The sequence below is a fragment of the Lagenorhynchus albirostris genome, chromosome 12 (genome assembly GCF_949774975.1).
Source record: "Lagenorhynchus albirostris chromosome 12, mLagAlb1.1, whole genome shotgun sequence".
Taxonomy (NCBI): domain Eukaryota; kingdom Metazoa; phylum Chordata; class Mammalia; order Artiodactyla; family Delphinidae; genus Lagenorhynchus; species Lagenorhynchus albirostris.
In genome coordinates, this window is record NC_083106.1 from 25,262,683 (window position 1) to 25,288,529 (window position 25,847).

Below are 25,847 nucleotides of genomic sequence, written 5' to 3' on the forward strand. Positions count from 1 at the left end.
AGCAGAACACTATCTTTAGATCTCATTTTAATGAGATTATACCAATATTCACTTGTGGCAGCACTTCTCAAACTTTAATACGCTTATGCATCCCACGGGGTATCTTATTACAAGGCAGATTCTTATTCAGAGGTCTGGATTGGGGCCCAAGGATCTGCATTTCTAACAAGCTCGCAGGTGCTGCCATGCATCTGCCGAGTGGACCACACTTGAGGCTTTAGAGCATCACAGCTCCTTTCAATATGGTTTTACAACACAGCTTGTTGGAGAGAACAGTAACTATCAGAGCAGTGATTTTCAACTTGACTTCTGCAGTAGAATCAACCGGAGGCCTTTACAAAATTTGTTTGCCCAGATCCCTCCAAGACCAAAAAACTCAGAATTTCTAGGGCAACTCTAGGCATCTTATTTTTGCTAATACTTCCCAGGTGATTCAAATATGCAGCTTTTGAAGAGAACCCTCAACATAAAAGTAGGGCCTCTGATGCTTTGCAACTGTAAGTATCCCATACGTAAGAGAGTTCGTTTCAGGAGGGTAAAGAGAGGTCAAAGTTTAACCAAGTAACTACTGAAAACAGTCAGCCTTATACAGGAACCTATGCAAACTTGTATAAGTCTGTCTCTAGTTCTGATCTTTAATCATTGTTGGTGGTGAACTGAGGCATACTATTCTCTTAAGAAAAAGGATCTATTTTAAAGATAAAAGGCAAGATTAGTTTAACTTCAACACTGTGTCTGCAGGGTGCTCACGCCTGGGAATGGTCTGGATGAGGGGAAGGGTAGCCCCTTTGAGAATTACCACTGATTTCCACGGGGCAAGTGTAAGGGCCCCTGTGAGTGTCCCTTCCACAACCAAACTATGACAGCACGTGTTACAGGGTATAAAGACCAAAAGCTCAGTCATACCGACCAGTCTTGCTTCCTGGTTCTATCACTTCCTAGCTGTGTGGCTAGTACAACAGTACTGTTGTGCAGATTATATGATCTAATACGGGGAAAGTTCTGAGAACGGTGCCTGGCAGAGAGCTAAATATGTACTAAAGGTAGCCATGTAACATTGTCTTAGCCATGTAATATGTACTTATCTCTTGCCACCAAGAGTGATGTTATGTTCTCAAGCCTCCTCAGAATGATCACCTCTGAGAGGGAATGGCCAGAGAGCCCAGAGCTCTAGCTAATGCCTGGTGGAAGTACTCTGAGTTGCAGCCAAGCCTGATGGATAAAAGATCCACTATTCTCAGCAGGAGAGCACTTTCCAGGGTGTTTTTCTCACTGGCTTTCTGATCGGTGCCACTGGATAGAGTGAGCCCCTGGTGCTGGCATCTGCATGCTCGTCCTCTGCTTCTCTCAGCAGCCTGGCGTGCAGATGTCCTTACCCATGGACTGGCCAGCTGCAGGAGTTGGATTCTTACTCCCTTCAACCTGGTGTCCACGCCAGGTCCAGGCTAGCAGAGAGGAGTGATTCTGCACACTGCCATTTATCAAAAGCACTTTGAAGGGGTGACCATTGTGGTCCTTACAAAGCAGTCTCCATCCCCCTGCTATGCTGGAGAATCTGCTGATGTTTCCAGTCACCAGAAAAGAGTGGGGCACCTAAGTGAGGGCTGGGGAAACTGCAGCCTCAACTGTTAAGTTCCACCACGGACAGGGAGGTGGTAGGACCTTCTTGTGGATCTATAGGAGAGGCGGGGCCTAAAAACATCTTCTGGGAGCCTGCACACTGTCAAGGGAAGGTCCCCGCTATCAAATACAGGATGAAAAGTTTATTTTTAAGATCTTTGCCAAGTCCTTCCTTCAGAGGAATGCAGTCCGAAGCCTCCATCCTGAACAATAAGTCAAAGCTAGCACTGGAAGTAACGCATTTTTCCATGATGGTCTGACCCCTGCTTTATGACCTTCATGCTGACATTCTGCTGGGAACTCTTCCAACTAGGGGATCTCAAGAGGCTGCAGGAGGGGCAAGAAGAGGAAGTAAGCTTGCTATGTTGTCTCAGGAACCTAAGCCCAGTTGATGACCCATCCCTTCAGGGTCCCGGCCGTGTCAACATTATTTAGTGGAAGCCTGGACGTCGTCATCCATCTGCTGCTCCAGGAGAGCAGTAGCTAACCTTGACCCAGCATTTACAATGCGGCTGCCTGCACTGAAAGCTTTTTACATGGATTCTATCTTTCTTGTCTAATCAGCACAACCATACTACGAGATAGCGAGGTAGGCGCTGTTAGCATTGCTTTTACACAGAGAACAAACACAAGCCCAGGGAGGTATCTAAGGCAACACCGCTGGGAGGTGGTAAAGCCAGGATTTACACCCAACCAGTGCAACTCAAGAGCCCACACTGTCACCACCAAGCTCAAACGCCTTTATCTTTATATCACTCTTGGGCTGAGATTTAAAACATAAATAAATAAAAGCTTTTTTCCCTTTATAGGTTCTGGTAGAGACCACTGTGTTTTGATGTTTCATCCTATCTAGACAGGTCTGCCAACTCTCTACTCTGGCTTCCAGATCCCCTCTGAAATCACCCTTGACTTGGGTGGCCCATGGCAGTGTGTATCTGCTGTTTGGGAATTACATCTCGAATCTTTCAGATTCTCATTCAAAAACTCATGCCTGTGAGGATGATAAAGACCTCACCCTCTCAAAGGGAGCTTGGGAATCCCTGGTGGCCTCCCCAGTCCTGAGAGTCCTACAACAACCCATCCCCTTCCCCATACCGCTCCTGGGCAGGGGTCGAGCTAGGCAGTGGCTGGGCAGTGACACGCTGCATTTCCCTTCTTGTCCCTTCACATGGCAAAGAAATAACAAGCCTCTTACATGCCAATCCTGTTTCTTGCTCTGCTCAAAACTACATTTGTCACTTTGAAAGCAAACCGGCATGAGGTATCTAAAATAGTCAAACTCATAGAAACAGAGAGTAGAATGGTGGTTGCACGGTGTGGGGAGGAGGAGGGAAATGGAGAGTTAATATTTAATGGGTATAAAGTTTCAGTTATGCAAGATGAATAAGTTCTGGAGACCTGCTATACAACACTGCACTACGGTTAACACTACTGAATTGTATAGTTAAAAAGTTTGTTAAGGGGCTTCCCTGGTGGCGCAGTGGTTCAGAGTCCGCCTGCCAATGCAGGGGACGTGGGTTCGTGCCCCGGTCCAGGAAGATCCCACATGGCGCGGAGCGGCTGGGCCCGTGAGCCAGGGCCACTGAGCCTGCGCGTCTGGAGCCTGTGCTCCACAAGGGGAGAGACCACAACAGTTCAGAGGCCCGCATACCGCAAAAAAAAAAAAAAAATTTGTTAAGATCTCATGTTGTGTTCTTACCACAGTTAATAAAAAAAAAAGCAGGGGCTTCCCTGGTGGCACAGTGGTTGAGAGTCCGCCTGCCGATGCAGGGGACGTGGGTACGTGCCCCGGTCCGGGAGGATCCCACGTGCCGCGGAGCGGCTGGGCCCGTGAGCCATGGCTGCTGAGCCTGCGCGTCCGGAGCCTGTGCTCCGCAACGGGAGAGGCCACAACAGTGAGAGGCCCACGTACCGAGAAAAAAAAAAATAGCAAACCTACAAATGACAGGATCACTCACAAGTATCTCTTAAAATTCAACTAAAAATACTGATAGCTATTCTATTTCTTTACTTATATAGAGTGAAACATACTAATGTGGTAAAGAAAAGTGTTCTTTCTACCTACATAAATACTCATTTGAGAACTGATTTATGTCATAGTGAGGGGTCAGCTGTCTTTTTTTCTTGACTGACACATAAAAATGTTCTATGTGCTCAAAAATAATTTTCTCTCAATTTTCACTCTTCAGTGCCACATAATACCATAAAAGCACATGTATCAGCCAATATAAATACTACTCATGATAATGTTAACTATGTATGATGATGGATATGTTAATTAGCTTGACTGTGGTGACTATTTCACAATGTATATGCATATCGAAACATCGAACATTTTATTTGTTGGCTATACCTCAATAATGATGAGAAAAAGAGGAAAAAAGAAAACATGCCCTAAGTGTTAAGCGTCTACCTGGTATACTCAATAAATGGTAATCATTAGTGTTAAAAAAAAAAAAATACCCATGACTGTTGATAGTTAGGCTTTCTTTTTCTCTATAATTTCAGAATTCTGAATATATCATTGGCTCCTTGAGGTCTACGTGTGTAGTCTTGTCAAAACATACAAATCCTGAAGATACTCTTTTCAAGAAGTAGCAGGTAATTCATTCTAAGCATAGTAAAGTACAGCTTTGGAATGATGCTGTTTCCAAAAGCCAAAGGCATATGCCAGACATTCAAGAAAGCAAGTTTTCTGTTGGACATACTGCTGGGAGTGCTGAAGGTACATATTACTCTAGGCTGCAATACAGATGGAAAAGAGAAGGCTTTCCAATGATCGTTACAAAATGCATTCATCAGGGTTTAGGAGACGGGGATGCAATTTAATCAATAAACATCTCCTCTAAATCTCACACTTGGTTTCTTAAAAACCATTAAAAAAAATCAAATTCTCTTCCATCAATCTTAGGAAAAATAGTAAGGGCAATACCTAGGTGTAGCAGCGTCGGGAGAACCGGTACTGTTATTTCCATGGCTAAAGCCTCAAGTCAAGCAAACCAAAGCATGCAGAGCACCGACTAAGGATGGTGGCCCACACAGCCTGCTTCCCACAGATCAACTCCGTAGTGGAAATTCCCCACAATAATGATCAGACAAGGGCTCACCCCACTGCTGCGGCTTGGCTCCACCCCAGCATTTATCCCAGGTCGGGGTAAAGCAGCTGTGAGCAGACAGCACACACAAGCAGCACTTGAGCGTCTGGGGAAAACGGATACTCACCTCCGCGATCTTCAGCACTGCGCTCCCATTCAGGTCAAAGGTTGGGGTGTACGTTATGCAGAGTAAAACCTTTAACAGCCAGGAGGCAGAGGAGGAAGGAAGAGAGAAGGAAGTAAAAATTTAGAAATAAATTTCCACTTTACATGTTATTAGTGCAGTCCTGTTTTTTATGACTCTTTCGCTCTTTGCTTTTCATATGTTTCTTTCCATCCCACCCACTGCTCTCTAATTAGTGACCACACATTGCCCAATAAAATAGAGACTAATACTTGTAAGAGGAAGAAGCATTGTAAGCCTGGCCAGAGATGGCTTTCTTCAACTCCAGGTCTGTCCAGTAATAAAGAAAACCAAATGGCCAGGCTCACTGCTAGGTCCTGTACATGAATTACCTAGATGGATATTTTTAGTAAGCGTCATTATTACTGTCCTCATTTTACTGATAAGGAAACTGAACCTCCGAACGATTAAATAAGCTGCCAAAGTCACACAGGTACCAGCTGTGGAGCTGAGATCTGAACCCAAGTAATCTGACTCCATGCCCTGACTGACCACGCAATACTGTCTCTACATCTTCCTAGACCCAAGCGTCACTGTATTTTTCTGTTCCTGTCGCCTTCCCAGATCCACATGGGATTAGACATTCTTTTATGGGCACTTTCTTCTTTCCTTCTTTATTTCCCCCAGCACACTGCCTGGGGCTTATTTATTAGTTCCAGGTTCCCCTTATTCTCCAAGTTACATAGACAGTGAGTCGATGACATTTACAAGATCTTTAAAGACCACTAAAAATTCCACTTTCTACTTGTAGAGCTATTAGGGAATAGATCAATAAAAGCCCAGGGCATTTTAAGAATTGCTTCTAATTTTATAGATAAAAGGCTAGATGCTCCCCTGTCCATCTGGCTTCTGATGCTGCAAATTATCTCGCCGGTGGTCCCAGACATGAAATTGCTGACGTCTGCTCCTTGATCCCCAAACCCAACAGCCACGTCCTGCCTGCAGCTCGGCCTGTCAGTGGCAGCCTCAGAGGATGTTTCTCACCTGGTTCTGCCTAACTCGTGAAATAGCGCTGAAGCCTAGCAAATTTACCTAATACAGGATATACACCTGCTCAGCACATCAAAAAGTATAACAGTCCCATGGAACAAGGAACCTCTCCTAAATCGCTCAGTCTTAGTTACCAGCCAGGCCAGCCCTAGGAACAGTCACGCCTTTAGAGAAAGCAAACAGGTAGGTAATTAAAGAAGGAAAAAGGGATTCTTGCCAATTTTAGTCACAAGGTTAGAATAAATTCACTATTTTTTGTTCCTTAAGGCACCTGAGAGCCAAGAGCTGACTCCAGATAAAAATCGTCTGAATGCCACGCTGGCCGAGAGAGGGGGATTGTGGGAACTACTGCCCCATGGCTTCATGGGAAAAGGCTTTCTTTTGTTTGATGACTATCTTTGGGGGTTGGAGTCTGGCATGCAAGGAGGGATGAGAGCTGAGGACAACAGTGTCACTAGGTCCTAATTTGCCTGGGGAGAGGCCATGTCTTCTAATGCCTCTGTACTTGATGGTATCTCTGCCTGACACCCTCCTATCCTGGGATCCTCCTAGGCTTTTTCCTCATGTGGCTCCTCTCTTGGCTTCTTGGTGGTCTCAACTCAAATGTCGCCCCTCAGAGAGGCCTGTGGCCCTCCCTGAACCCTCTCTCTGAAATGGTCTCTCTCACAGCTCCTTGTTTCACTTGCTTCAGAGCAAGCACCAGTCTCATCAATTACTGTTTTGTTTATTTACTTATTTATAACCTTCTCATTAGACTATAACGTCCACTGAGCATCTGAAAGGCCCTCAGGCTTTCGTACTTTGATTTATTGCTACCTTGCACAGCTTCTCTCTCTTATTTATTTTTTCTACGTCATGTTTCACGGCAGGTGGGTGGAGGGTATGAGACAGTGGCTGGTGTAGGTGGTGGTCTGGGGAGGTGAGGTGGCCCATCTTGGCCCTTGGTTTTTTAAGTCATTACAATAAAGGCTGGCAACTGGCAAGACCTTACAATATGAAACTAATCATGGCAAATTTTTGTCTGAACTGGCTAATTAATAATGTTACTTATAGGACCAATGATTGACTTCCTGCCTTCCATCGCTCCGTGCATTCATACAAGGCGTGCAAGGGTAAGAAAGAAGTTTTCAAAAGCCAACCCGGTTTTCTGTGAACAAGAGCTGCTTTATGCAACAGAGGCTGGAGGAAGTGGGAGCCGTGTCTATGGTGAGGTCTTCGGGAAGGGCATCGAGTTGGCATATTTGCTAATCAAGCTTCTCAGGGGAACAGAGGAGGCTGGACTCCGCCACTGGGAAGCCAGCCAAGTGTAGAGGGAGGCCTCATAGCAACTGATGCTGATCCTGTTCAAAAGATCATTGGAGAACCAGGCTCTCCACACCTAATGTCTGGCCACTAAGATCCAAAGACTCACTGAGCTCTATGCAAAAACTAAAAACAAGAAAAAATAGTGAAAGTGAAGCATAATAATGAAGCCGGCTCCTTAAGCTCACACAACTTGTTTTTCTGGAAGCAGAGCAGGTTTTAACTCCAGAGCTGACGGTGCCCATGGCCCCCCTATGACTCCCAAGACATATAAAGGGCCCCCAGTTTCTAGCAAGGATGGTGCAGCAGACAGAAGTGACTTATTGCAAATGATACATGGAAAAACGGTGCCCAAAGCCTGGCAAGCACTAATTCACTGGATTCAAACACAGACCGGGTGTAGGAAATTTAGGGTGAAGGCAAATTAATTTCAAGTGTCTGACTTCCACTGCATAATGAAAGAGTAAGAAGTTTAGACTGGTATTCTGAGCACGTTGGCCTCAAGGAAAACAGGAGCACCTAAATATTGAGGACAATTCCATTAAAAATACATCCCTCACAGGGTCATTAAAGCATACTGACTACATTATCACTGAACAGCAAGAACTTGAGTGACAGGCAGTGTCTTGCAATCTAGATGGTTGGTGCTGCCTCCATAAATAAGCCAAGAGGATGGGGAAAGTAGCTGCAAAACCGTCCACAAAAAGGGCGCGATCGTTACAGAGGCTAATAAAAATCACAATTATGAAAAAACAATAACTGAATAGCTACTATATACAAGAAACAACCCTGCAATTAAAAATGTGTATAGAAACACTGGATAAAACAGATTAGACTGGAAAGGAGAAAGAGAAGCTGATTATTGCAAGCACTGGGCCCAAGTGATAAGAATCTGAAAAATTTAGCCACATTAGGAACACAGAGAGACAGATGCGGATAGATAATGATGACAAGTGCAAGGTCAAAGGTATGCACTTCTCATCAGGAAAACCCCGGATGAATCCTCTCCCAAGGCAAGGGCATCTTATCGTCATGATTGGGGTTTCTCCATCAGGCTCATTCTGCCCTGCGATCACAATCACGACAGAGCAGGGGCTGTGATGTCAGGGCTAAAACACAAGTGTTTCAGTAACGTGACTGTGGCATGTGATTTAGTATTTAATTGCTGTGAATTTGCCTACATCCTCTAAGCCCCTTATCTTTAAAATTCCCATCCCACCTCACAAGGATATTTAGAGGAAAAAATTAATTAAATGACTTTTTTTAAAAAAAAGAGGGGCTTCCCTGGTGGCGCCGTGGTTAAGAATCCGCCTGTCAATGCAGGGGACACGGGTTCGAGCCCTGGTCTGGGAACATCCCACATGCTGCGGAGCAACTAAGCCCGTGCACCACAACTACTGAGCCTGAGCTCTAGAACCCGTGAGCCACAACTACTGAGCCCACGTGCCACAACTACTGAAGTCTGCGCGCCTAGAGCCCATGCCCTGCAACAAGAGAAGCCACTGCAATGAGAAGCCCACACACCGCAACGAAGAGTAGCCCTCACTCGTCACAACTAGAGAAAACCCGCGCACAGCAACAAAGACCCAGTGCAGCCAAAAATTAATTAATTAATTTTTTAAAAAAAGAGTACACACAGTACCTATATCTCTAGGCTATCTTCTCATAGAGTTTAAACAAGCCTCCATTTGATGTAACACATGGCAGCCATTCCAGTGTAAATAATTAGATGCATTTTAAGTAAAACAAAAGAAAAAAAACCAATCAGATCACCCGCATTCAAAAGTATAAATCTTTCCAAGTCTTCATCCTACTATGTATCGCTGCCCCCAATTCCTACTGTCTAAAGCCCTCGTCATTCTGACCCAGCTCCGCTTCCTCTCTCCTTGATGTTCTCCCTTTCAGGCCCCAAATCAATTCAAGGCATTATTCGCCAAGGTTCTAATTGCTGTGGGGTCACAAATATAAAGCAAGCACCATCTTTACCATCACAAACTCACCATCTATTGGAGAAATGAATACTTGTACAACCATACTTCATGGCTGACTATAGAGTGCTACTGCAACCGTGAGGTATATGATAATTCTTAAGGTCAGAAGACATCTCGACTTCGGAGAGCAGAGAATTCACAGATTAGATAATGTGTGAGCAAAGCACTGATACAGGAGAGAAAAGGGAGGGACAGATGTACCAAGCAAAGGAAATGTTGTGAGTAAAGGTATGAAGTGTGAAAGCAGAGGCTGGAGATGGTGCTAAAAAGGTTGGCTGGAACCTTACTACAAATCAACTTAAATGCCCCATGTTAAGTCTTTTGCACAGATTATTTTAGGGCTGGTTAGGGCAATAAATCACAACTAAAACTAGATGTAGGGACTTCCCTGGTGGTTCAGTGGTTAAGACTCCAAGCTCCCAAAGCAGGGGGTACGGGTTTGATCCCTGGTCAGGGAACTAAGACCTTGCATTCCACATGGCACAGTCTAAACAAACAGACAAACAAATAAAAACTAGATGTACTGAGGCAAACTGGAAATCAGAGCAATAAAGCAGACAATATGTTGTAGATGAATTAAAGACAGAGCCTAGTCATTCCAGTGGCAATGAACTGACTGGGGTGCACTGGTGAAGAGATGAAGGGAATTCACAAATAGAAGGCAATGGTCACCCATATATGAAATCTGGGTGTCACCAACCACTGTTCTCTCCCCACCTACTCCCTACCATTCTAGTCAACCTGGTTGAAATTTCTCATATACCCCATTCCCATATATTTTATCAAGCTTTATATTAGATAATAAAGTAACATGTTTTAGAGAACAAAGATATACCTTGTTCAAAATCCGTCACATAAATATTACTCTACAGATGTGAATTAATCCCAGAATGGGCAGAAAACGCAAAAGGCTTATTCCATAGCATTTATTTGGAGCAGTTTAGATATACTACTTAAATCTGGGTGCCCTCTCCACCGCCCACTAGATTTATGAGCTCCTTGGTAATAAGGTCTTTTTTTTTTTGCGGTACGCGGGCCTCTCACTGTTGTGGCCTCTCCCGTTGCGGAGCACAGGCTCTGGACGCACAGGCTCCGCGGCACGTGGGATCTTCCCGGACCAGGGCATGAACCCGCGTCCCCTGCGTTGGCAGGCGGACTCTCAACCACTGCGCCACCAGGGAAGCCCAGGTCTAACTTCTTGATGCGCACCATGTTTATAGTGCCTTGCCAGGCTCTGGGAGGTGTGGTGAGTCCCAGCCCACGCTCAATCCCTCCTATGCATTGTCCACATGAATAATCAACTACACAGAGCTTCAGTGGGACTGTGCATCTGTGTGCCTAGTCACTATTGTAAAATGTGTAGGCAATGTGATAAGACAGGCCGGTGACACAGAAGGAAACTGTCCTGGGAATCCGAATGTCAGATCCAGGTGGTGTGACTGGCTAAAGGCAGTTTTTGCAGCCTTATGGGTAACAATACTAGAGCTTCAGATGACCTCGTTAGGGTAATCAGAATTTAGTGAGCCCCCATTCAGGATGTCCAGCTATTTGGCAGGACCTCAGGCAGGACAGGGAGAAAAACATCTCTACCAACCAGAGGGCATCTCCCGTGAGACTTATAGAACATCCGTTACTCTCTGCTGAGAACCTATTTTTTTTGCACTCAACACAGTAACTGGTAACTTATGTAAGATTTCTGAGTCAAAGAGCTCATTTCTGCTAAAGTTCCAAATGAGTCCTCTACAGGACCATTTGCAGGGGATGAAGGAGTAAAGAAATGATTCCTAAGCTTACTGGATAGCAACTGCACTCCCACTTTATCTCTCCCTTGTGCTGCATTACTCAGGCTGCCATTCATTCATTCATTCCACAAATACTTACTGAGGTGTGACGAGTGGTCAGGCCTAGTGCTAGGTGTTGGGCATACAGGAGGAACTAAAAAAGATACCCTGATCCTTGCGCTCTGTAAAGCTAACATCTGGTTTCGAAGACAGCGACAAAACAAGGGATTACAGTCAGTTGTGATGAACATGATGACTGGGAAAATGCACCGGACTCTGAAAAGCATATCAGGGTCTAACACACAGCACACTGTAATGTTATACTCATCCTTTTTTTTTTGGCTACACCTCCCGGCCTGTAGGATCTCAGTACCCCAAGTAGGGAGTGAACCCGTGCCCCTTGCACTGGAAGGTGGAGTCTTAAGCAATGGACCACCGGGCAAGTCCCTATACTCATCTTTAATAGAACTCTAAATTTATGCTGTAACACATATAATTAAGGAGTGAAAAACCCAGGGAGGAAGATGAGGAGACCATCAAGAAGTGAGCTAATCCGTGGGAGTCAACCTACCCTAAGGCACACTGGGGACACGGAGGCATGGTGAATGAACAGGAATCTTCTTTTCCTTACACTATTAAAATATACATTAGTGCTTAGTTTACACATAAGTGCTTCCTGAGGTCACTGTAGTTTCATTTCTCCAGATATCAGATGCTATTTATAAATCAAATAATCTACTATAGCTCAAAAAAGTAACTCAAAATTTGAGTACAGCCCACAGGGGCTTTGTCTTTCCCTTATTTGAAGAGGAGCAAACTCTCTGGAAATCCTTGATGCCAGGCACCGTTTCAAACCCCAGCTCTGGTTCTGGCTGAAATTTTCGCTTTGTTATTTAATGCACATTCCCTTCTGGCCTCTCATGTATATTGGCTTGAAGATTCATAAACTTAAATGTATTTGCATAATTCCTTTTCTTGAGAAACAGCCCAGTTCTTTTTTTTTTTTTTTTAACTCCGTTAAATTTGGCAAAAACAAGGATGGAAAATTCAGTGACAAGGACAGGAATACTGAGACACCAAATGCCTTTCTCTTGTGTGCAGGGCTTGCCCCCCTCCTGGGGGTGCAGCCTTGTGATTATGTGCTGCTGAAAGCGTACCTCGGCCATGAACTAGAAATAGATGCTTCCCCTCATGGTGCACCTATAAACAACAAAGCAGGCTCAGTCTCCTGCAGACAGCAGAAGGGCAGAGTACACATCTTTAGTTTGGGGGGTGCAGTATCACAAAGTCAACAGAGAATTTCAGAGGCCATCTTCCTATGGTCTAAATTTAAAACGTGGATGGCCAAAGATAAGCATTTTTTTCTTGTCTTGATCAAAGTTGCTCAACCTCAGAAATACCGACATTTTTGGGCCAAATAATTCTCTTCGTGGGAGATTGTCCTGTGTATTATAGGATGTTTAGCAGCGTCCCTGGCCCCCATAACCTCTAGATGGCAGTGGCTCTCCCTCCCCCAGTTGTGACAACCAAAAAAAACGTCTCTAGACATTGTCAAATATTCCCTGGGGGACAAAATGCTCACCTGTTGAGAACCACTCTTAGGTCATTTATACCCCATGCCTTGTGGATATAACTGAGAATCTCTACATCACCCGGCTTCCAAAAGCCTCAGAGCTAGAATGCAGGACTTCCAGAGGGGACCTGGGGTGAGCCACTGATCCTTCACCGGGCTTCAGAGATCCTGAGTTGAAGGTAACAACAAGGCTGTTGTTGAGCCACACCCCAATCTTTATTTTGATCCAAAGAAAATGAATCAAATTATTTTAGCGCATGAAACGTCTACCACTTGAATTGATTTACATTAGGCTGAGGTGACAGGTAATTACAGAAATCCCTTTCTGGCTCAACTTGCCCAAATTCTGGCAAATAGCTATTCTGAGAGGTTTTTTTTAGTCAGTAGAAGGTTTTTCTAGAGCTCATGAGTCCCCAGTTTGGAAAACATTGCAAATTACTTATTGGTTTATGGTCATGTCTCAGGTTCTTTCCTGGCATTTGTTGCCACTAGTAATAAGTTTAATATTCAACATACACATCAGATGTGCCCTTAGCACCTAATTCTAGCAAATAGTACACCAGTGATATCTGTAGAAAAAATATGTAAATATTAAATTATAATGAACTTGAACTTAGCTAATTTGCTTGAACAAATAATCCAATCGTTCTTATTCTTCTTATCTTCTCCCTCTAAACTCTCTTCCTTGGCAAACTCTCCTAACTCTTACCTCTAACTGGAAGCCTCACAAATGCATTTCTAGAGCCAATATTTCTCCCAAGTTTCAAACCTTAATTTCAGCTTATAAACATCAGAAATGATATATGCAATTTCATGAAAATCACACAAACCACACTAAGTCTCCCACATGGTAAACAGCTTAACACTTCTTCCTGCTCTGAAATTCTTAATTATGCAACCATTAAAATTATCTGTGAGGGGATAAATATAGCCGTGTGGGAAATGCTTATAATCTAAAGTTAAATGAAAAGCAAAAAATAAAATCATATATACACAGTGAATGTAACTGTAAACACATAAATCAATATGATTAGAAACGCATATACAGAAGTCAGTCACAGTGATGAAATCTACAATGAATGTTTTCTATTTTGGAAAGCCTGTAATATGAAACTCCTTGTATTTATTCTTTTAAAATATTGTAACTCTTTGATATCTGACAATATGAATTCACCATCTCTCTCCTAAGTTAGCCCCTTAAAATCCATCATTCAGCCAGAAACCCCAGCTGCAAGTCTTGATATCATCTTGGATTTTCCCCTTCTCACCTACTCACCGCCTATGCCCCCCGCCCATCACCAGCTACTGCAAATCCCCTCAGCGTGCTCAGCTGCACTTTTCTGCACTCAGCTGCGGGGCACCCCTCCTGTCCCCTCCAACCTGGCTCTCACAATGAGCCATCTCACCAGTGCCTCTGACTTGGCTCTGCTGATTTTCTAAGCATCCTGCAAAACACTTTCCCCTTCCCCCCACCTTCAACATCTAACACCCAGCTCTGAACATGTCACTTTCTTGCTACTCTGAAGACCCCCCAATCTCTACAGACTCCCGGCTACTTACTCTGACCAGGCCCTCTAGAATCTGCTTCAACCTCCCCTTCAGGCTCATCGACCATTATCCCTCACTAATCCGGGTTTCCACCCTGTGCTTTTCCATCTCCAAGACTTTTCCTCTACCAAGAATGTCCAGCCTCCCTCCCAATATATATAATGAACTGAATTCCAAACACCTTTCAAAGTCCAACTCAAACAGTATCCCCTCCTTGAAACCCCCAGTTGAATGTGGGTTTTCCTTCTGAATTTTCCCATTGAACTTTTCTTCTGCTACAACATATGCAACTATCTTGAATTATGGTAACTGTGCACACCTTTATCTTTTTCCTATTAGATTATAAATCCTTGCCTTGGTTTTGCTTTTAATACTATAAAGTTTTATGTATTGTTGGTAATGTAAATATATTCACAGACAATGAAATAAAGTAAAAAAAAAAAAAAGTCCAATGAATTATCTTTTCTAGTTTAACTGTAGCAAATTTATTTTGACCTAATCTCACAGTTAGATTTTTAAGAAGTTAACTTCATCGGTGTGTTCCGGATAACACCCTTACACGTCCTTCTCTCTTTCCCTCTGAGAGTCTCCACAGAATGGGTGCCTCATCTCAGATCATCTGCCTATATACGCATGAGGCTTTTGATAGTTTTATACTCAATGCTTAGAGAAATGAGCAACAAAGCCTCTTGAGACAGTTTATAAAGGGCTAAAGACAACTTGATTCTCTATATGTTAAACATTTAATAATTATAAAACTCTTGTAGAATATCCAAATCATATGAACTCTGCCTAGTAGGAGAAAATAGGAACTTACTTGCACAGATAAATGGTGGGATGTTTTCTGTAGACCATGGGATCATGGCTATTGGTTAGGACCCTAAATATATCTAGGTGGATAATAGATATATAATTTACAAAATTCTTCTTTTAAGCGAGGAAGCTACAATTCGACAATAGTAAATATGATGAGGTCCCTTTTCAGGAATCAGAAATATATATAGTTTCTTTTCTTTTCTCCCTTCCTTTACTATAGAAGAAAATTACCCTGTTATAGGCTGTATAGGAAGGGGCTATAGAGGAAGAAAAGAGACAAGAAGAAACACATAACGCAATGGTACTTCTAATGTTCTGGTTCATAATTTGAGTGAGTTCAGAGGTGTTCATTTTATTATCATGCTACACATACTCTTTTCTAATAACTAACAAAAATGAAAGCTAACACCAACCCTATGCCATGCACTGTTCTAGACACTTCTTTTATATTAACTCATTTAAGAGTCACTATAACAATTAATATTATTTGCATTTTACAGATCAGAAAACTGAGGCAGATAAATAGCTTTCCCAAGGTCACCAGGCATTCTAGCTTGAGAAGCTGTGCTCTTACCACTCTGCTACCAGGTATTTTGAAAAGAAGAAAAGTAACAAGAAGTTTAAAAACAATAGAGTCCAAAGACTGTTTCATAGGACAGTTACACAAAGCCATTCTTTCTCCCAGACACACTTGGCCACTTAAAAGTTTCCTCAATGAATTCCTATCTACTCTAAGAGATTTCTAGTCTCTCATGATGTTTCACTCTTTTTCAGAAGCCGTATTACTCACATTTACCTTGCAGTTAAACAAGGATGCACAGTTTTCTTCTAAAACCACACATCCAAAAAGCAGATCGGGGGCTTCCCTGGTGGCGCAGCGGTTGACAGTCCGCCTGCCGATGCAGGGGACACGGGTTCGTGCCCTGGTCCGGGAAGATCCCACATGGCGCGGAGCGGCTGGGCCCGTGAGCCATGGCCGCTGAGCCTGCACGTCCGGAGCCTGTGCTCCGCAACGGGAGGGGCCACAACAGTGAGAGGCCCGCGTACCGCAAAAAAAAAAAAAGCAAAAAACAGATCAACTCCCAGCCTTGTTACAATGCCTTTCCACAAGAACACAAATGATTGAAAAAGCAACTCTGCTACCAACAACTGTGTAAGCCCAGTTAAGTAACTGAACCACTCCAGCTTCAATTTACCTATAAAAAGAAGGACCTGATTATGTATGAGGTTACTTTAATTCTAAAGTGTGAATACATGTTGATCTTTCTCATCTTTGAACTCAGATTATTGAGTTTGGCTTCTTTTGTCAATTATCCTGGTGGGCCACTGGAAACCACCACACGTGTTTCCCTCTCTCCATTAGTCAGTAACTAAATTAGCAAGCAATTAGTAAGCCATATGCCAGATGCTCTGTTAGGCACCAAAGGGATAAAAACAATACTAATAATATGTAATTAGTTTTCACTTACTAACTAGTGAACTTTTCCACTATGCCTGAGTTGAGTTTAGGACTAACTAGTTGGAGAAATTATGATATGTAGTTTCCCTGAATAAGCCACAGCATATGCAGTTTCCCTGAATAAGCCACGGCCTTAGCTAACCTCATACCTCTCTGAAGGCATCATCATCCCTTCCCTCTGAGGAAAGTGCAGTAAAAAAAAAAAAAAAAAAAAGCAGCAGGTGGTGGAGGGGCTGATGCACCAGCTGCCTCTAACTGAGGGAAAGAAACTAGACTATGATTCTCACGTGATAAGTGATGGTGGCTGACTGCCAGCTCTCTCTCAGCACTATCCCTGTCTTTTTCAAGAATAGAATTCTGGGCACATGGCTGCCCAAAATAAAGACTACACTTTCCAGCCTTCCTTACAACTGTTGCCATATGACTGAGTCCTGGCCAATGGGAGAGAAGCAGAGGTGTCCTGCATCACCTTCCTCCTGCCAGTTGGCTGGAATGTAGACATTTTGGCAGGAAACGGGGAGCCCTTGTGTTTCACAACCTGGAGAAACATAATCCAAGATACAACAGTCTCTGATAATGGGGTTCAGCCAATACTGGCCTAAGGTAGTGCAAAAGAAAAACAAATTTCTGCCTTGTTTCAGCTGAAATGAATCCTAATACAGCCTTCCTTTCTTCCCTTTCTCCAACCCTATCCTTGCCTACCTGATTCTTCCTTATGCTTTCGATCTTATTTGTTTTAAAAATGTCACTTCTTAAGAACAGCCTTCTCTGTTCTCTTCATCTGCCCTCCAGCAGGGTCTATTATAAATACACTTTTCTAAATTTTTCTTTCCTTATATTTATCACAGTTTACACGTATTTATCTATTTCATTGACTTCTATCTCCATCACTAGCCTCCAAACAAAGATTCTTTTTTTGTCTGGTTTTGTTTTCTTCGCCACAGGATCTTCTGTGCCTAGCACAGTGCCTGACAGGAAGAGATCAAGTATTTGTGGAGTAAATGATTGAAAAAATTGGAGGATCTCCCCACTCTAGGAATTCTAGAACATCCACAGTAAATACCACAGGGCTCTGCATTTATACTTGCTTTAACAAAAATCATGGGGAAAAGTTTAAAAATACTTAGCAGAGTTGCTCTCAAATATATTCAAAGGGCATGGCATTGAAAATGGTGGTGCTTGCTGTAAAAAAAAGGGAAATTAATAGATAAGATGAAAATAGCTTCATCTAAACAAATAATGCATAAAGTATTTAATGGAAAATCACTTTTCTCAGTTTTCAATTGTTTGCTTCTGACTTTTTCATATATTTTTATTGTCTGTCTAATGCATTCATACCAAAGGGTAAAGAAGTCTGGGAGGAAAACTTAGAATTTTCTCTATATGTGTACAAAGGAAAAAGATGATCAACATTTGATCTTAGCAGCAGGAAGAGGGAGGGCTCTTTGAGAACCATTTAGTTCACAGAACCACGTTTTAGATACTTCCCTGCATTAAGTATGGAAATAATATGTAAGAATGTAGCTAACCTCCAATAATGGTACATTCTAAATTAAACATTTTTCATCAAACACCAGATTTTTTTGTTCATACCAGAGATTGCTGCAAATCTTCTAAGTTGGTAGCTTTAGACTAAGAAGGGATTTCTCCTTGCTTATGAGAAGGCAGGACAATTCAACCATTTCCCCTTCAAATTTTACTAATGATCATTCCTTCCATAAGGCATTCTAGAAGATCAAATGCCCAGAATTAGGGATATAAAAAGTAACCATTTGAGTAAATGGTCCAAATATAAGACTTTGCTATTAAAACATTACTGAGAGGAGATTTAGAAATGGTCCTTCCATTTGGCCTGTTTCCTACTCTCACACCGAGGCGGTGACTGCCATGCTGGTACCCTGTAGGACCAGGTTCTAAATGGAAATCCCAAAGCTTAGGTCTAGCAGCCCTACAGTTAGTAAGCTCCTTCTCCACTAGTCTCTCCCCTTTACATTTTCTATAGATGTTTGGTTGGCTTTTGTTATAAAATATAAAAATACCTCAATGATATTCTCTTCCTTCCCCCAACTCTATCTCTCTCTCTCACACACACACACCACCACCACCACCACCACCACCACCCAGAGACATGAGCTAATATGACGGGAAAGAGACTTGGATTCTTTCTTTATATTTGAATCTAGCTCACAGAACTAGTGAGCGAATACACTGTCATCGAAGGATACAGAAAACACACAGGACTTTGAGCCACTCCTAGCTTTGCCCCTTATTAGCCTGTAACTGATCTTTTCTATTCAATCATCTGTAAAATGCGGATAGTAATGACAACCATCTACGTCTTTCAGGATAGACTTAGAAGACAAGGTAACCTACTGTTTAAGAAAACAGGTTTGAGCCTAGGCCGAATTACAATTCAAATACTGGTCCTGCCATTTCACTAGCTGTGTGATCTTAGTGTGAAAGTATTTAACAGTGTCTAATGCATAATGTTAAATAATTGGCCCCTGTCATTTCTCCTTTGAAAATGTAAAGCATTCCACCAATATTCAATTATATTATCTAAAGACTCACATAAAATAGGATGTCCAATAACAGAACGCTCATCAAATGCTTGCTCAGTATCCAGCATCATATCCTTCCTTACCAACAAAGCCGGCTGCCCTCCCCAGACAGGATGCTCACATCTCTAACATGCTTACAGAGGCAGAAGGCCAGCCGCAATTCCCTCCTTTCTTTGAAGAGTCAGCCAGCTGTATCAGTTAATAACATCACTAAAGATTATCCATCAGAAAGAAAGAGAAAAAAAGTCCTAATTGCTCTAGTCAGGTGTCATTAGTTATGTACCTGGCTCCTATGAAGTCTGCATGGCATTTACGGAAATGGCACACACCACGGGAAAAATGTTACCAAAGCGAACAAGTATTTAACCTAAATATTAAGTGGCTCCCTGCCATCTACTAATCCATTTCAAAGGTAATGCATCTTCAGAGAAACCTTCTTCCTCATTATCTACAGTTCTGACACTCTACTTGCTCAGCGGTAAAATTTTTATTTGGGTTCCACAGCCATTTCAATAAATCAAAGTTGCCTTTTCTTCCCTCCCCCCCGTTAGACAGCATAACAAAGTGTTCTAAACTTATCCCTATTTGTCAGAAGCAAGTATCATTGACATTTTTTAACCCTCCAATTGAAATTCTAGGGCCTTCTTTCTTAATGAGAACACTACCATCAGAATCTTGGGTTTCATTATTAGCTACTTTCTGTTTAATCTCAGGGAAATCTCTAAAAGAGGGAACCATGTTATTTTCTCCCCAGGAATTTAATACAATTGCTACAACACTTCTAAGAACGTGACATGGCTCAATTTCTCATGTTTATAAACACTAGCAGATAGCAACATGTGAGTAAAATGTACGATACAGCTTTTTGAAAAACAGCACGTAGGATTTCTCATAAAAATGTACTATGCCACGGTTGGAGAGACACAAATAAAAACTGCAGGGTGTGGCTTTATCTCTCCTGAATAGTATACTCAGACCAACATTTGAAAATGTCTACCACATAACATTTTAAAAGATTTTCCTACAATATATTTCTATAAAATGACTAGAGAATTTTTACAAGAAATATCTAGTTTAGATAATTTATTATCAGAATGAGTTACATAGAAGCACCAAGAATAAATTAATATACCCTTCACATATAATGGGAATCCAGTCTTTCCATCTGAGGACTCATCCAATTCATATTCTCTCTGTCTCTCTCTATATATACATATTATGCGTGTGTGTGTGTGTGTGTGTGTGTGTGTGTGTCTGTGTGTGTGTGTGTATGTGTAATTTCTGGGAGGAAGAATGGTAAAAGCATTTTAATGTGGTAATGATATTAGCAAAACAAGGACTTATTTTAAAGTTTTTACTCGGGTCATCACAAGCATTACAAAATTATAAGATAAAAGGGTGCACACATCTGAAGATGACTAAAGTTGGTATACAAATTCCTCATGCATGAAGAAAGGGTATAAAACGTATTTCTAAGCCCCATATGCTATAAGTTGTGTATATCTTTAGGCCCAAATGAGTAATTGAAATCTCAGAAATCGGAAATAATCATGGAGCCCTCACTTGTGGGTTATCACAGTCAGACCACCAACTCCAAAGTTTCATCTGATGTTAATAATAATATTACTGGAGAGAGAGCTTCAAGATGGGGGAAGAGTAAGATGTGGTGATCACCCTCCTCCCCACAAATACATCAGAAATACATCTACACGTGGAACAACTCCTACAGAACACCTACTGAACGCTGGCAGAAGACCTCAGACCTCCCAAAAGGCAAGAAATTCCCCACGTACCTGGGTAGGGCAAAAGAAAGAAGAATAAACAGAGACAAAAGGATAGGGATGGGACCTGCACCAGTGGGAGGGAGCTGTGAAGGAGGAAAGGTTTCCATACACTAGGAAGCCCCTTCGCGGGCGGAGACTGCGGGTGGCGGAGCAGGGAGCTTCGAAGACGCGGAGGAGAGCGCAGCAACAGGGGTGCAGAAGGCAAAGCGGAGAGATTCCCGCACAGAGGATCGGTGCCGACCAGCACTCACCAGCCCGAGAGGCTTGTCTGCTACCCTGCCGGGGTGGGCGGGGCTGCGCGCTGAGGCTTGGGCTTCAGAGGTCGGATCCCAAGGAGAGGACTAGGGTTGGTGGCGTGAACCCAGCCTGAAGGGGTTAGTGCACCACGGCTAGCCAGGAGGGAGTCCGGGGAAAAGTCTGGAGCTGCCGAAGAGGCAAGAGACTTTTTCTTCCCTCTTTGTTTCCTGATGCGCGAGGAGAGGGGATTAAGAGCGCTGCTTAAAGAAGCTCCAGAGACGGGCGCAAGCTGCGGCTAAAAGCACGGACACCAGAGACGGGCAGGAGACGCTAAGGCTGCTGCTGCCGCCACCAAGAAGCCTGTGTGTGAGCACAGGTCACTCTCCACACCCCCCTTCCGGGGAGCCTGTGCAGCCCGCCACTGCCAGGGTCCCGGGATCCAGGGACAACTTCCCCGGGAGAACGCACGGCGCGCCTCAGGCTGGTGCAACGTCATGCTGCCTCTGCCGCCGCGGGCTCGCCCCGCATCCGTACTCCTCCCTCCCCCGGCCTGAGTGAGCCAGAGCCCCTGAATCAGCCGCTCCTTTAACCCCGTCCTGTCTGAGCGAAGAACAGATGCCCTCAGGCGACCTACACGCAGAGGCGGGGCCAAATCCAAAGCTGAACCCCGGGAGCTGTGCAAACAAAGAAGAGAAAGGGAAATCTCTCCCAGCAGCCTCAGGAGCAGCGGATTAAATCTCCACAATCAACTTGATGTACCCTGCATCTGTGGAATACCTGAATAGACAACGAATCATCCCAAATTGAGGTACTGGACTTTGGGAGCAACAATATATATTTTTTTTTTCCCCTTTTTCTCTTTTTGTGAGTGTGTATGTGTATGCTTCTGTATGTGATTTTGTCTGTATAGCTTTGCTTCACCATTTGTCCTTGGGATCTGTCCATTTTTTTTTTATTACTTAAGAAAATTTTTTTCTTAATAATTATTTTTTATTTTAATAACTTTATTTTATTTTACTTTATTTTATTTTATCTTCTTTCTTTTTTTTCTTTTTTCCCTCCCTTTTATTCTGAGCCGTGTGGAGGACAGGCTCTTGGTGCTACAGCCAGGCGTCAGGGCTGTGCCACTGAGGTGGGAGAGCCACGTTCAGGACACTGGTCCACAAGAGACCTCCCAGCTCCACGTAATATCAAACGGTGAAAATCTCGCAGAGATCTCCATCTCAACGCCAAGACCCAGCTCCAATCAACGACCAGCAAGCTACAGTGCTGGACACCCTATGCCAAACAACTAGCAAAACAGGAACACAACCCCATCCATTAGCACAGAGGCTGCCTAAAATCATAATAAGGCCACAGACACCCCAAAACACACCACCAGAGGTGGACCTGCCCACCAAAAAGGTAAGATCCTGCCTCATCCACCAAGACACAGGCACTAATCTGCTCCACCAGGAAGCCTACACAAACCACTGAACCAACCTTAGCCACTGGGGACAGACACCAAAAGCAACAGGAACTACGAACATGGAGCCTGTGAAAAGGAGACCCCAAACACAGTAAGTTAAGCAAAATGAGAAGACAGAGAAACACACAGCAGATGAAGGAGCAAGGCAAAAACCTACCAGACCTAACAAATGAAGAGAAAATAGGCAGTCTACCTGAAAAAGAATTCAGAATAATTATAGTAAAGATGATCCAAAATCTTGGAAATAGAACGGAGAAAATATAAGAAACGTTTAACGAGGACCTAGAAGAACTAAAGGGCAAACAAACACTGATGAACAACACAACAAATGAAATTAAAAATTCTCTAGAAGGGATCAATAGCAGAATAACTGAGGCAGAAGAATGGATAAGTGACCTGGAAGATAAAATAGTGGAAATTACTGAAGAGCAGAATAAAGAAAAAAGAATGAAAAGAATTGAGGACAGTCTCAGAGACCTCTGGGACAACATTAAACGCACCAACGTTCGAATTATAGGGGTCCCAAAAGAAGAAGAGAAAAAGGGACTGAGTAAATATTTGAAGAGATTATAGTTGAAAACTTCCCTCACATGGGAAAGGAAATAGTTAATCAAGTCCAGGAAGCACAGAGAGTCCCATACAGGATAAATCCAAGGAGAAACATGCCAAGACACATATCATCAAACTATCAAAAATTAAATACAAAGAACAAATATTAAAAGCAGCAAGGGAAAAACAACTCAAAAGGAAATCCTCATAAGGTTAACAGCTGATCTTTCAGCAGAAACTCTGCAAGCCAGAAGGGAGTGGCAGGACATATTTAAAGTGATGAAGGAGAAAAACCTACAACCAAGAGTACTCTACGCAGCAAGGATCTCATTCAGATTTGATGGAGAAATTAAAACCTTTCCAGACAAGCAAAAGCTAACAGAATTCAGCACCTCCAAACCAGCTTTACAACAAATGCTAAAGGAACTTCTCTAGGCAGGAACACAAGAGAAGGAAAAGACCTACAGTAATAAACCCAAAACAATTAAGAAAATGGTAATAGGAACATACATATCAATAATTACCTTAAATGTAAATGGATTAAATACTGCAACCAAAAGACACAGACTGGATGAATGGATACAAAATCAAGACCCATATACATGCTATTTACAAGAGACCCACTTCAGACCTAGGGACACATACAGACTGAAAGTGAGGGGATGGAAAAAGATAGTCCATGCAAATGGAAATCAAAAGAAAGCTGGAGTAGCAATTCTCATATCAGACAAAATAGACTTTAAAACAAAGACTATTACAAGAGACAAAGGACACTACATAATGATCAAGGGATTGATCCAAGAAGAAGATATAACAATTGTAAATATTTATGCACCCAACATAGGAGCACCTCAATACATAAGGCAAATACTAATAGCCATAAAAGGGGAAATCGACAGTAATACAATCATAGTAGGGGACTTTAACACCCCACTTTCACCAATGGACAGATCATGCAAAATGAAGATAACTAAGAAAACAGAAGCTTTAAATGACACAATAGACCAGATAGATTTAATTGATATTTATAGGACATTCCATCCAAAAACAGCAGATTACACTTTCTTCTCAAGTGTGCATGGAACATTCTCCAGGATAGATCACATCTTGGGTCACAAATCAAGCCTCACTAAATTTAAGAAAATCGAAATCATATCAAGCATCTCTTCTGACCACAACGCTATGAGATTAGAAATGAATTACAGGGAAAAAAAAGTAAAAAACACAAACATATGGAGGCTAAACAATACATTACTAAATAACCAAGAAATCACTGAAGGAATCAAAGAGGAAATCAAAAAATACCTAGAGACAAATGACAATGAAGACACAACAATCCAAGAAGTATGGGATGCAGCAAAAGCAGTCTAAGAAGGAAGTTTATAGCAATACAATCCTACCTTAAGAAAGAAGAAACACCTCAAATAAACAACCTAACCTTACACCTAAAGCAATTAGAGAAAGAAGAACAAAAAAAAACCCAAGTTAGCAGAAGAAAAGAAATCATAAAGATCAGAAATAAATGAAAAAGAAAAGAAGGAAATGATAGCAGAGATCAATAAAACTAAAAGCTGGTTCTTTGAGAAGATAAACAAAATTGATAAACCATTAGCCAGACTTATCAAGAAAAAAAGGGAGAAGACTCAGATCAATAGAATTAGAAATGAAAAAGGAGAAGTAACAAGTGACACTGCAGAAATACAAAGGATCAGGAGAGATTACTACAAGCAACTATATGCCAGTAAAATGGACAACCTGGAAGAAATGGACAAATTCTTAGAAATGCACAACCCTCCAAGACTGAACCAGGAAGAAGTAGAAAATATGAACAGACCAATCACAAGCAGTGAAATTGAAACTGTGATTAAAAATCTTCCAACAAACAAAAGCCCAGGACCAGATGGCTTCACAGCCGAATTCTATCAAACATTTAGAGAAGAGCTAACACCTATCCTTCTCAAACTCTTCCAAAATATGGCAGAGGGCAGATCACTCCCAAACTCATTCTACAAGGCCACCATCACTCTGATACCAAAACCACACAAAGATGTCACAAAGAAAGAAAACTACAGGCCAATATCACTGATGAACATAGATGCAAAAATTCTCAACAAAATACTAGCAAACAGAATCCAACAGCACATTAAAAGGATCATACACTATGACCAAGTGGGGTTTATCCCAGGAACGAAAGGATTCTTCAATATATGCAAATCAATCAACATGCTACACATATTAACAAATTGAAGGAGAAAAACCATATGATCATCTCAATAAATGCAGAGAAAGCTTTCGACAAAATTCAACACCCATTTATGATGAAAACCCTCCAGAAAGTAGGCATAGAGGGAACTTTCCTCAACATATTAAAGGCCATATATGATAAACCCATAGCCAACATCGTCCTCAGTGGTGAAAAACCGAAACCATTTCCACTAAGATCAGGAGCAAGACAAGGTTGCCCACCTCACCACTATTATTCAACATAGTTTTGGAAGTCCTAGCCATGGCAATCAGAGAAGAAAAAGAAATAAAAGGAATCCAAATTGGGAAAAAAGAAATAAAGCTGTCACTGTTTGCAGATGACATGATACTACACATAGAGAAACCTAAAGATGCTACCAGAAAACTACTAGAGCTAAACAATGATTTTGGGAAAGTTGCAGGATACAAAATTAATGCACAGAAATCTCTTGCATTCCTATACACTAATGATGAAAAATCTGAAAGTGAAATTAAGAAAACATTCCCATTTACCACTGCAACACAAAGGATAAAATATCTAGGAATAAACTTACCTAAGGAGACAAAGGACCTGTATGCAGAAAATTATAAGACACTGATGAAAGAAATTAAAGATGATACAAATTGATGGAGAGATATACCATG

At 42.3% G+C, this 25,847-nt stretch overlaps 1 protein-coding gene across 1 annotated transcript in view; it reads right to left on the reverse strand.

Moving 5' to 3' along the window:
* ARFGEF3 (ARFGEF family member 3) overlaps positions 1 to 25,847 on the reverse strand; it is a 182,195-nt gene that overhangs the window by 104,297 nt on the left and 52,051 nt on the right. Inside the window, exon 5 of the mRNA XM_060167490.1 lies at positions 4,843 to 4,911. Within this exon, the coding sequence (XP_060023473.1) occupies positions 4,843 to 4,911 (69 nt within the window). The remainder of the gene's footprint in view (positions 1 to 4,842; positions 4,912 to 25,847) is intronic.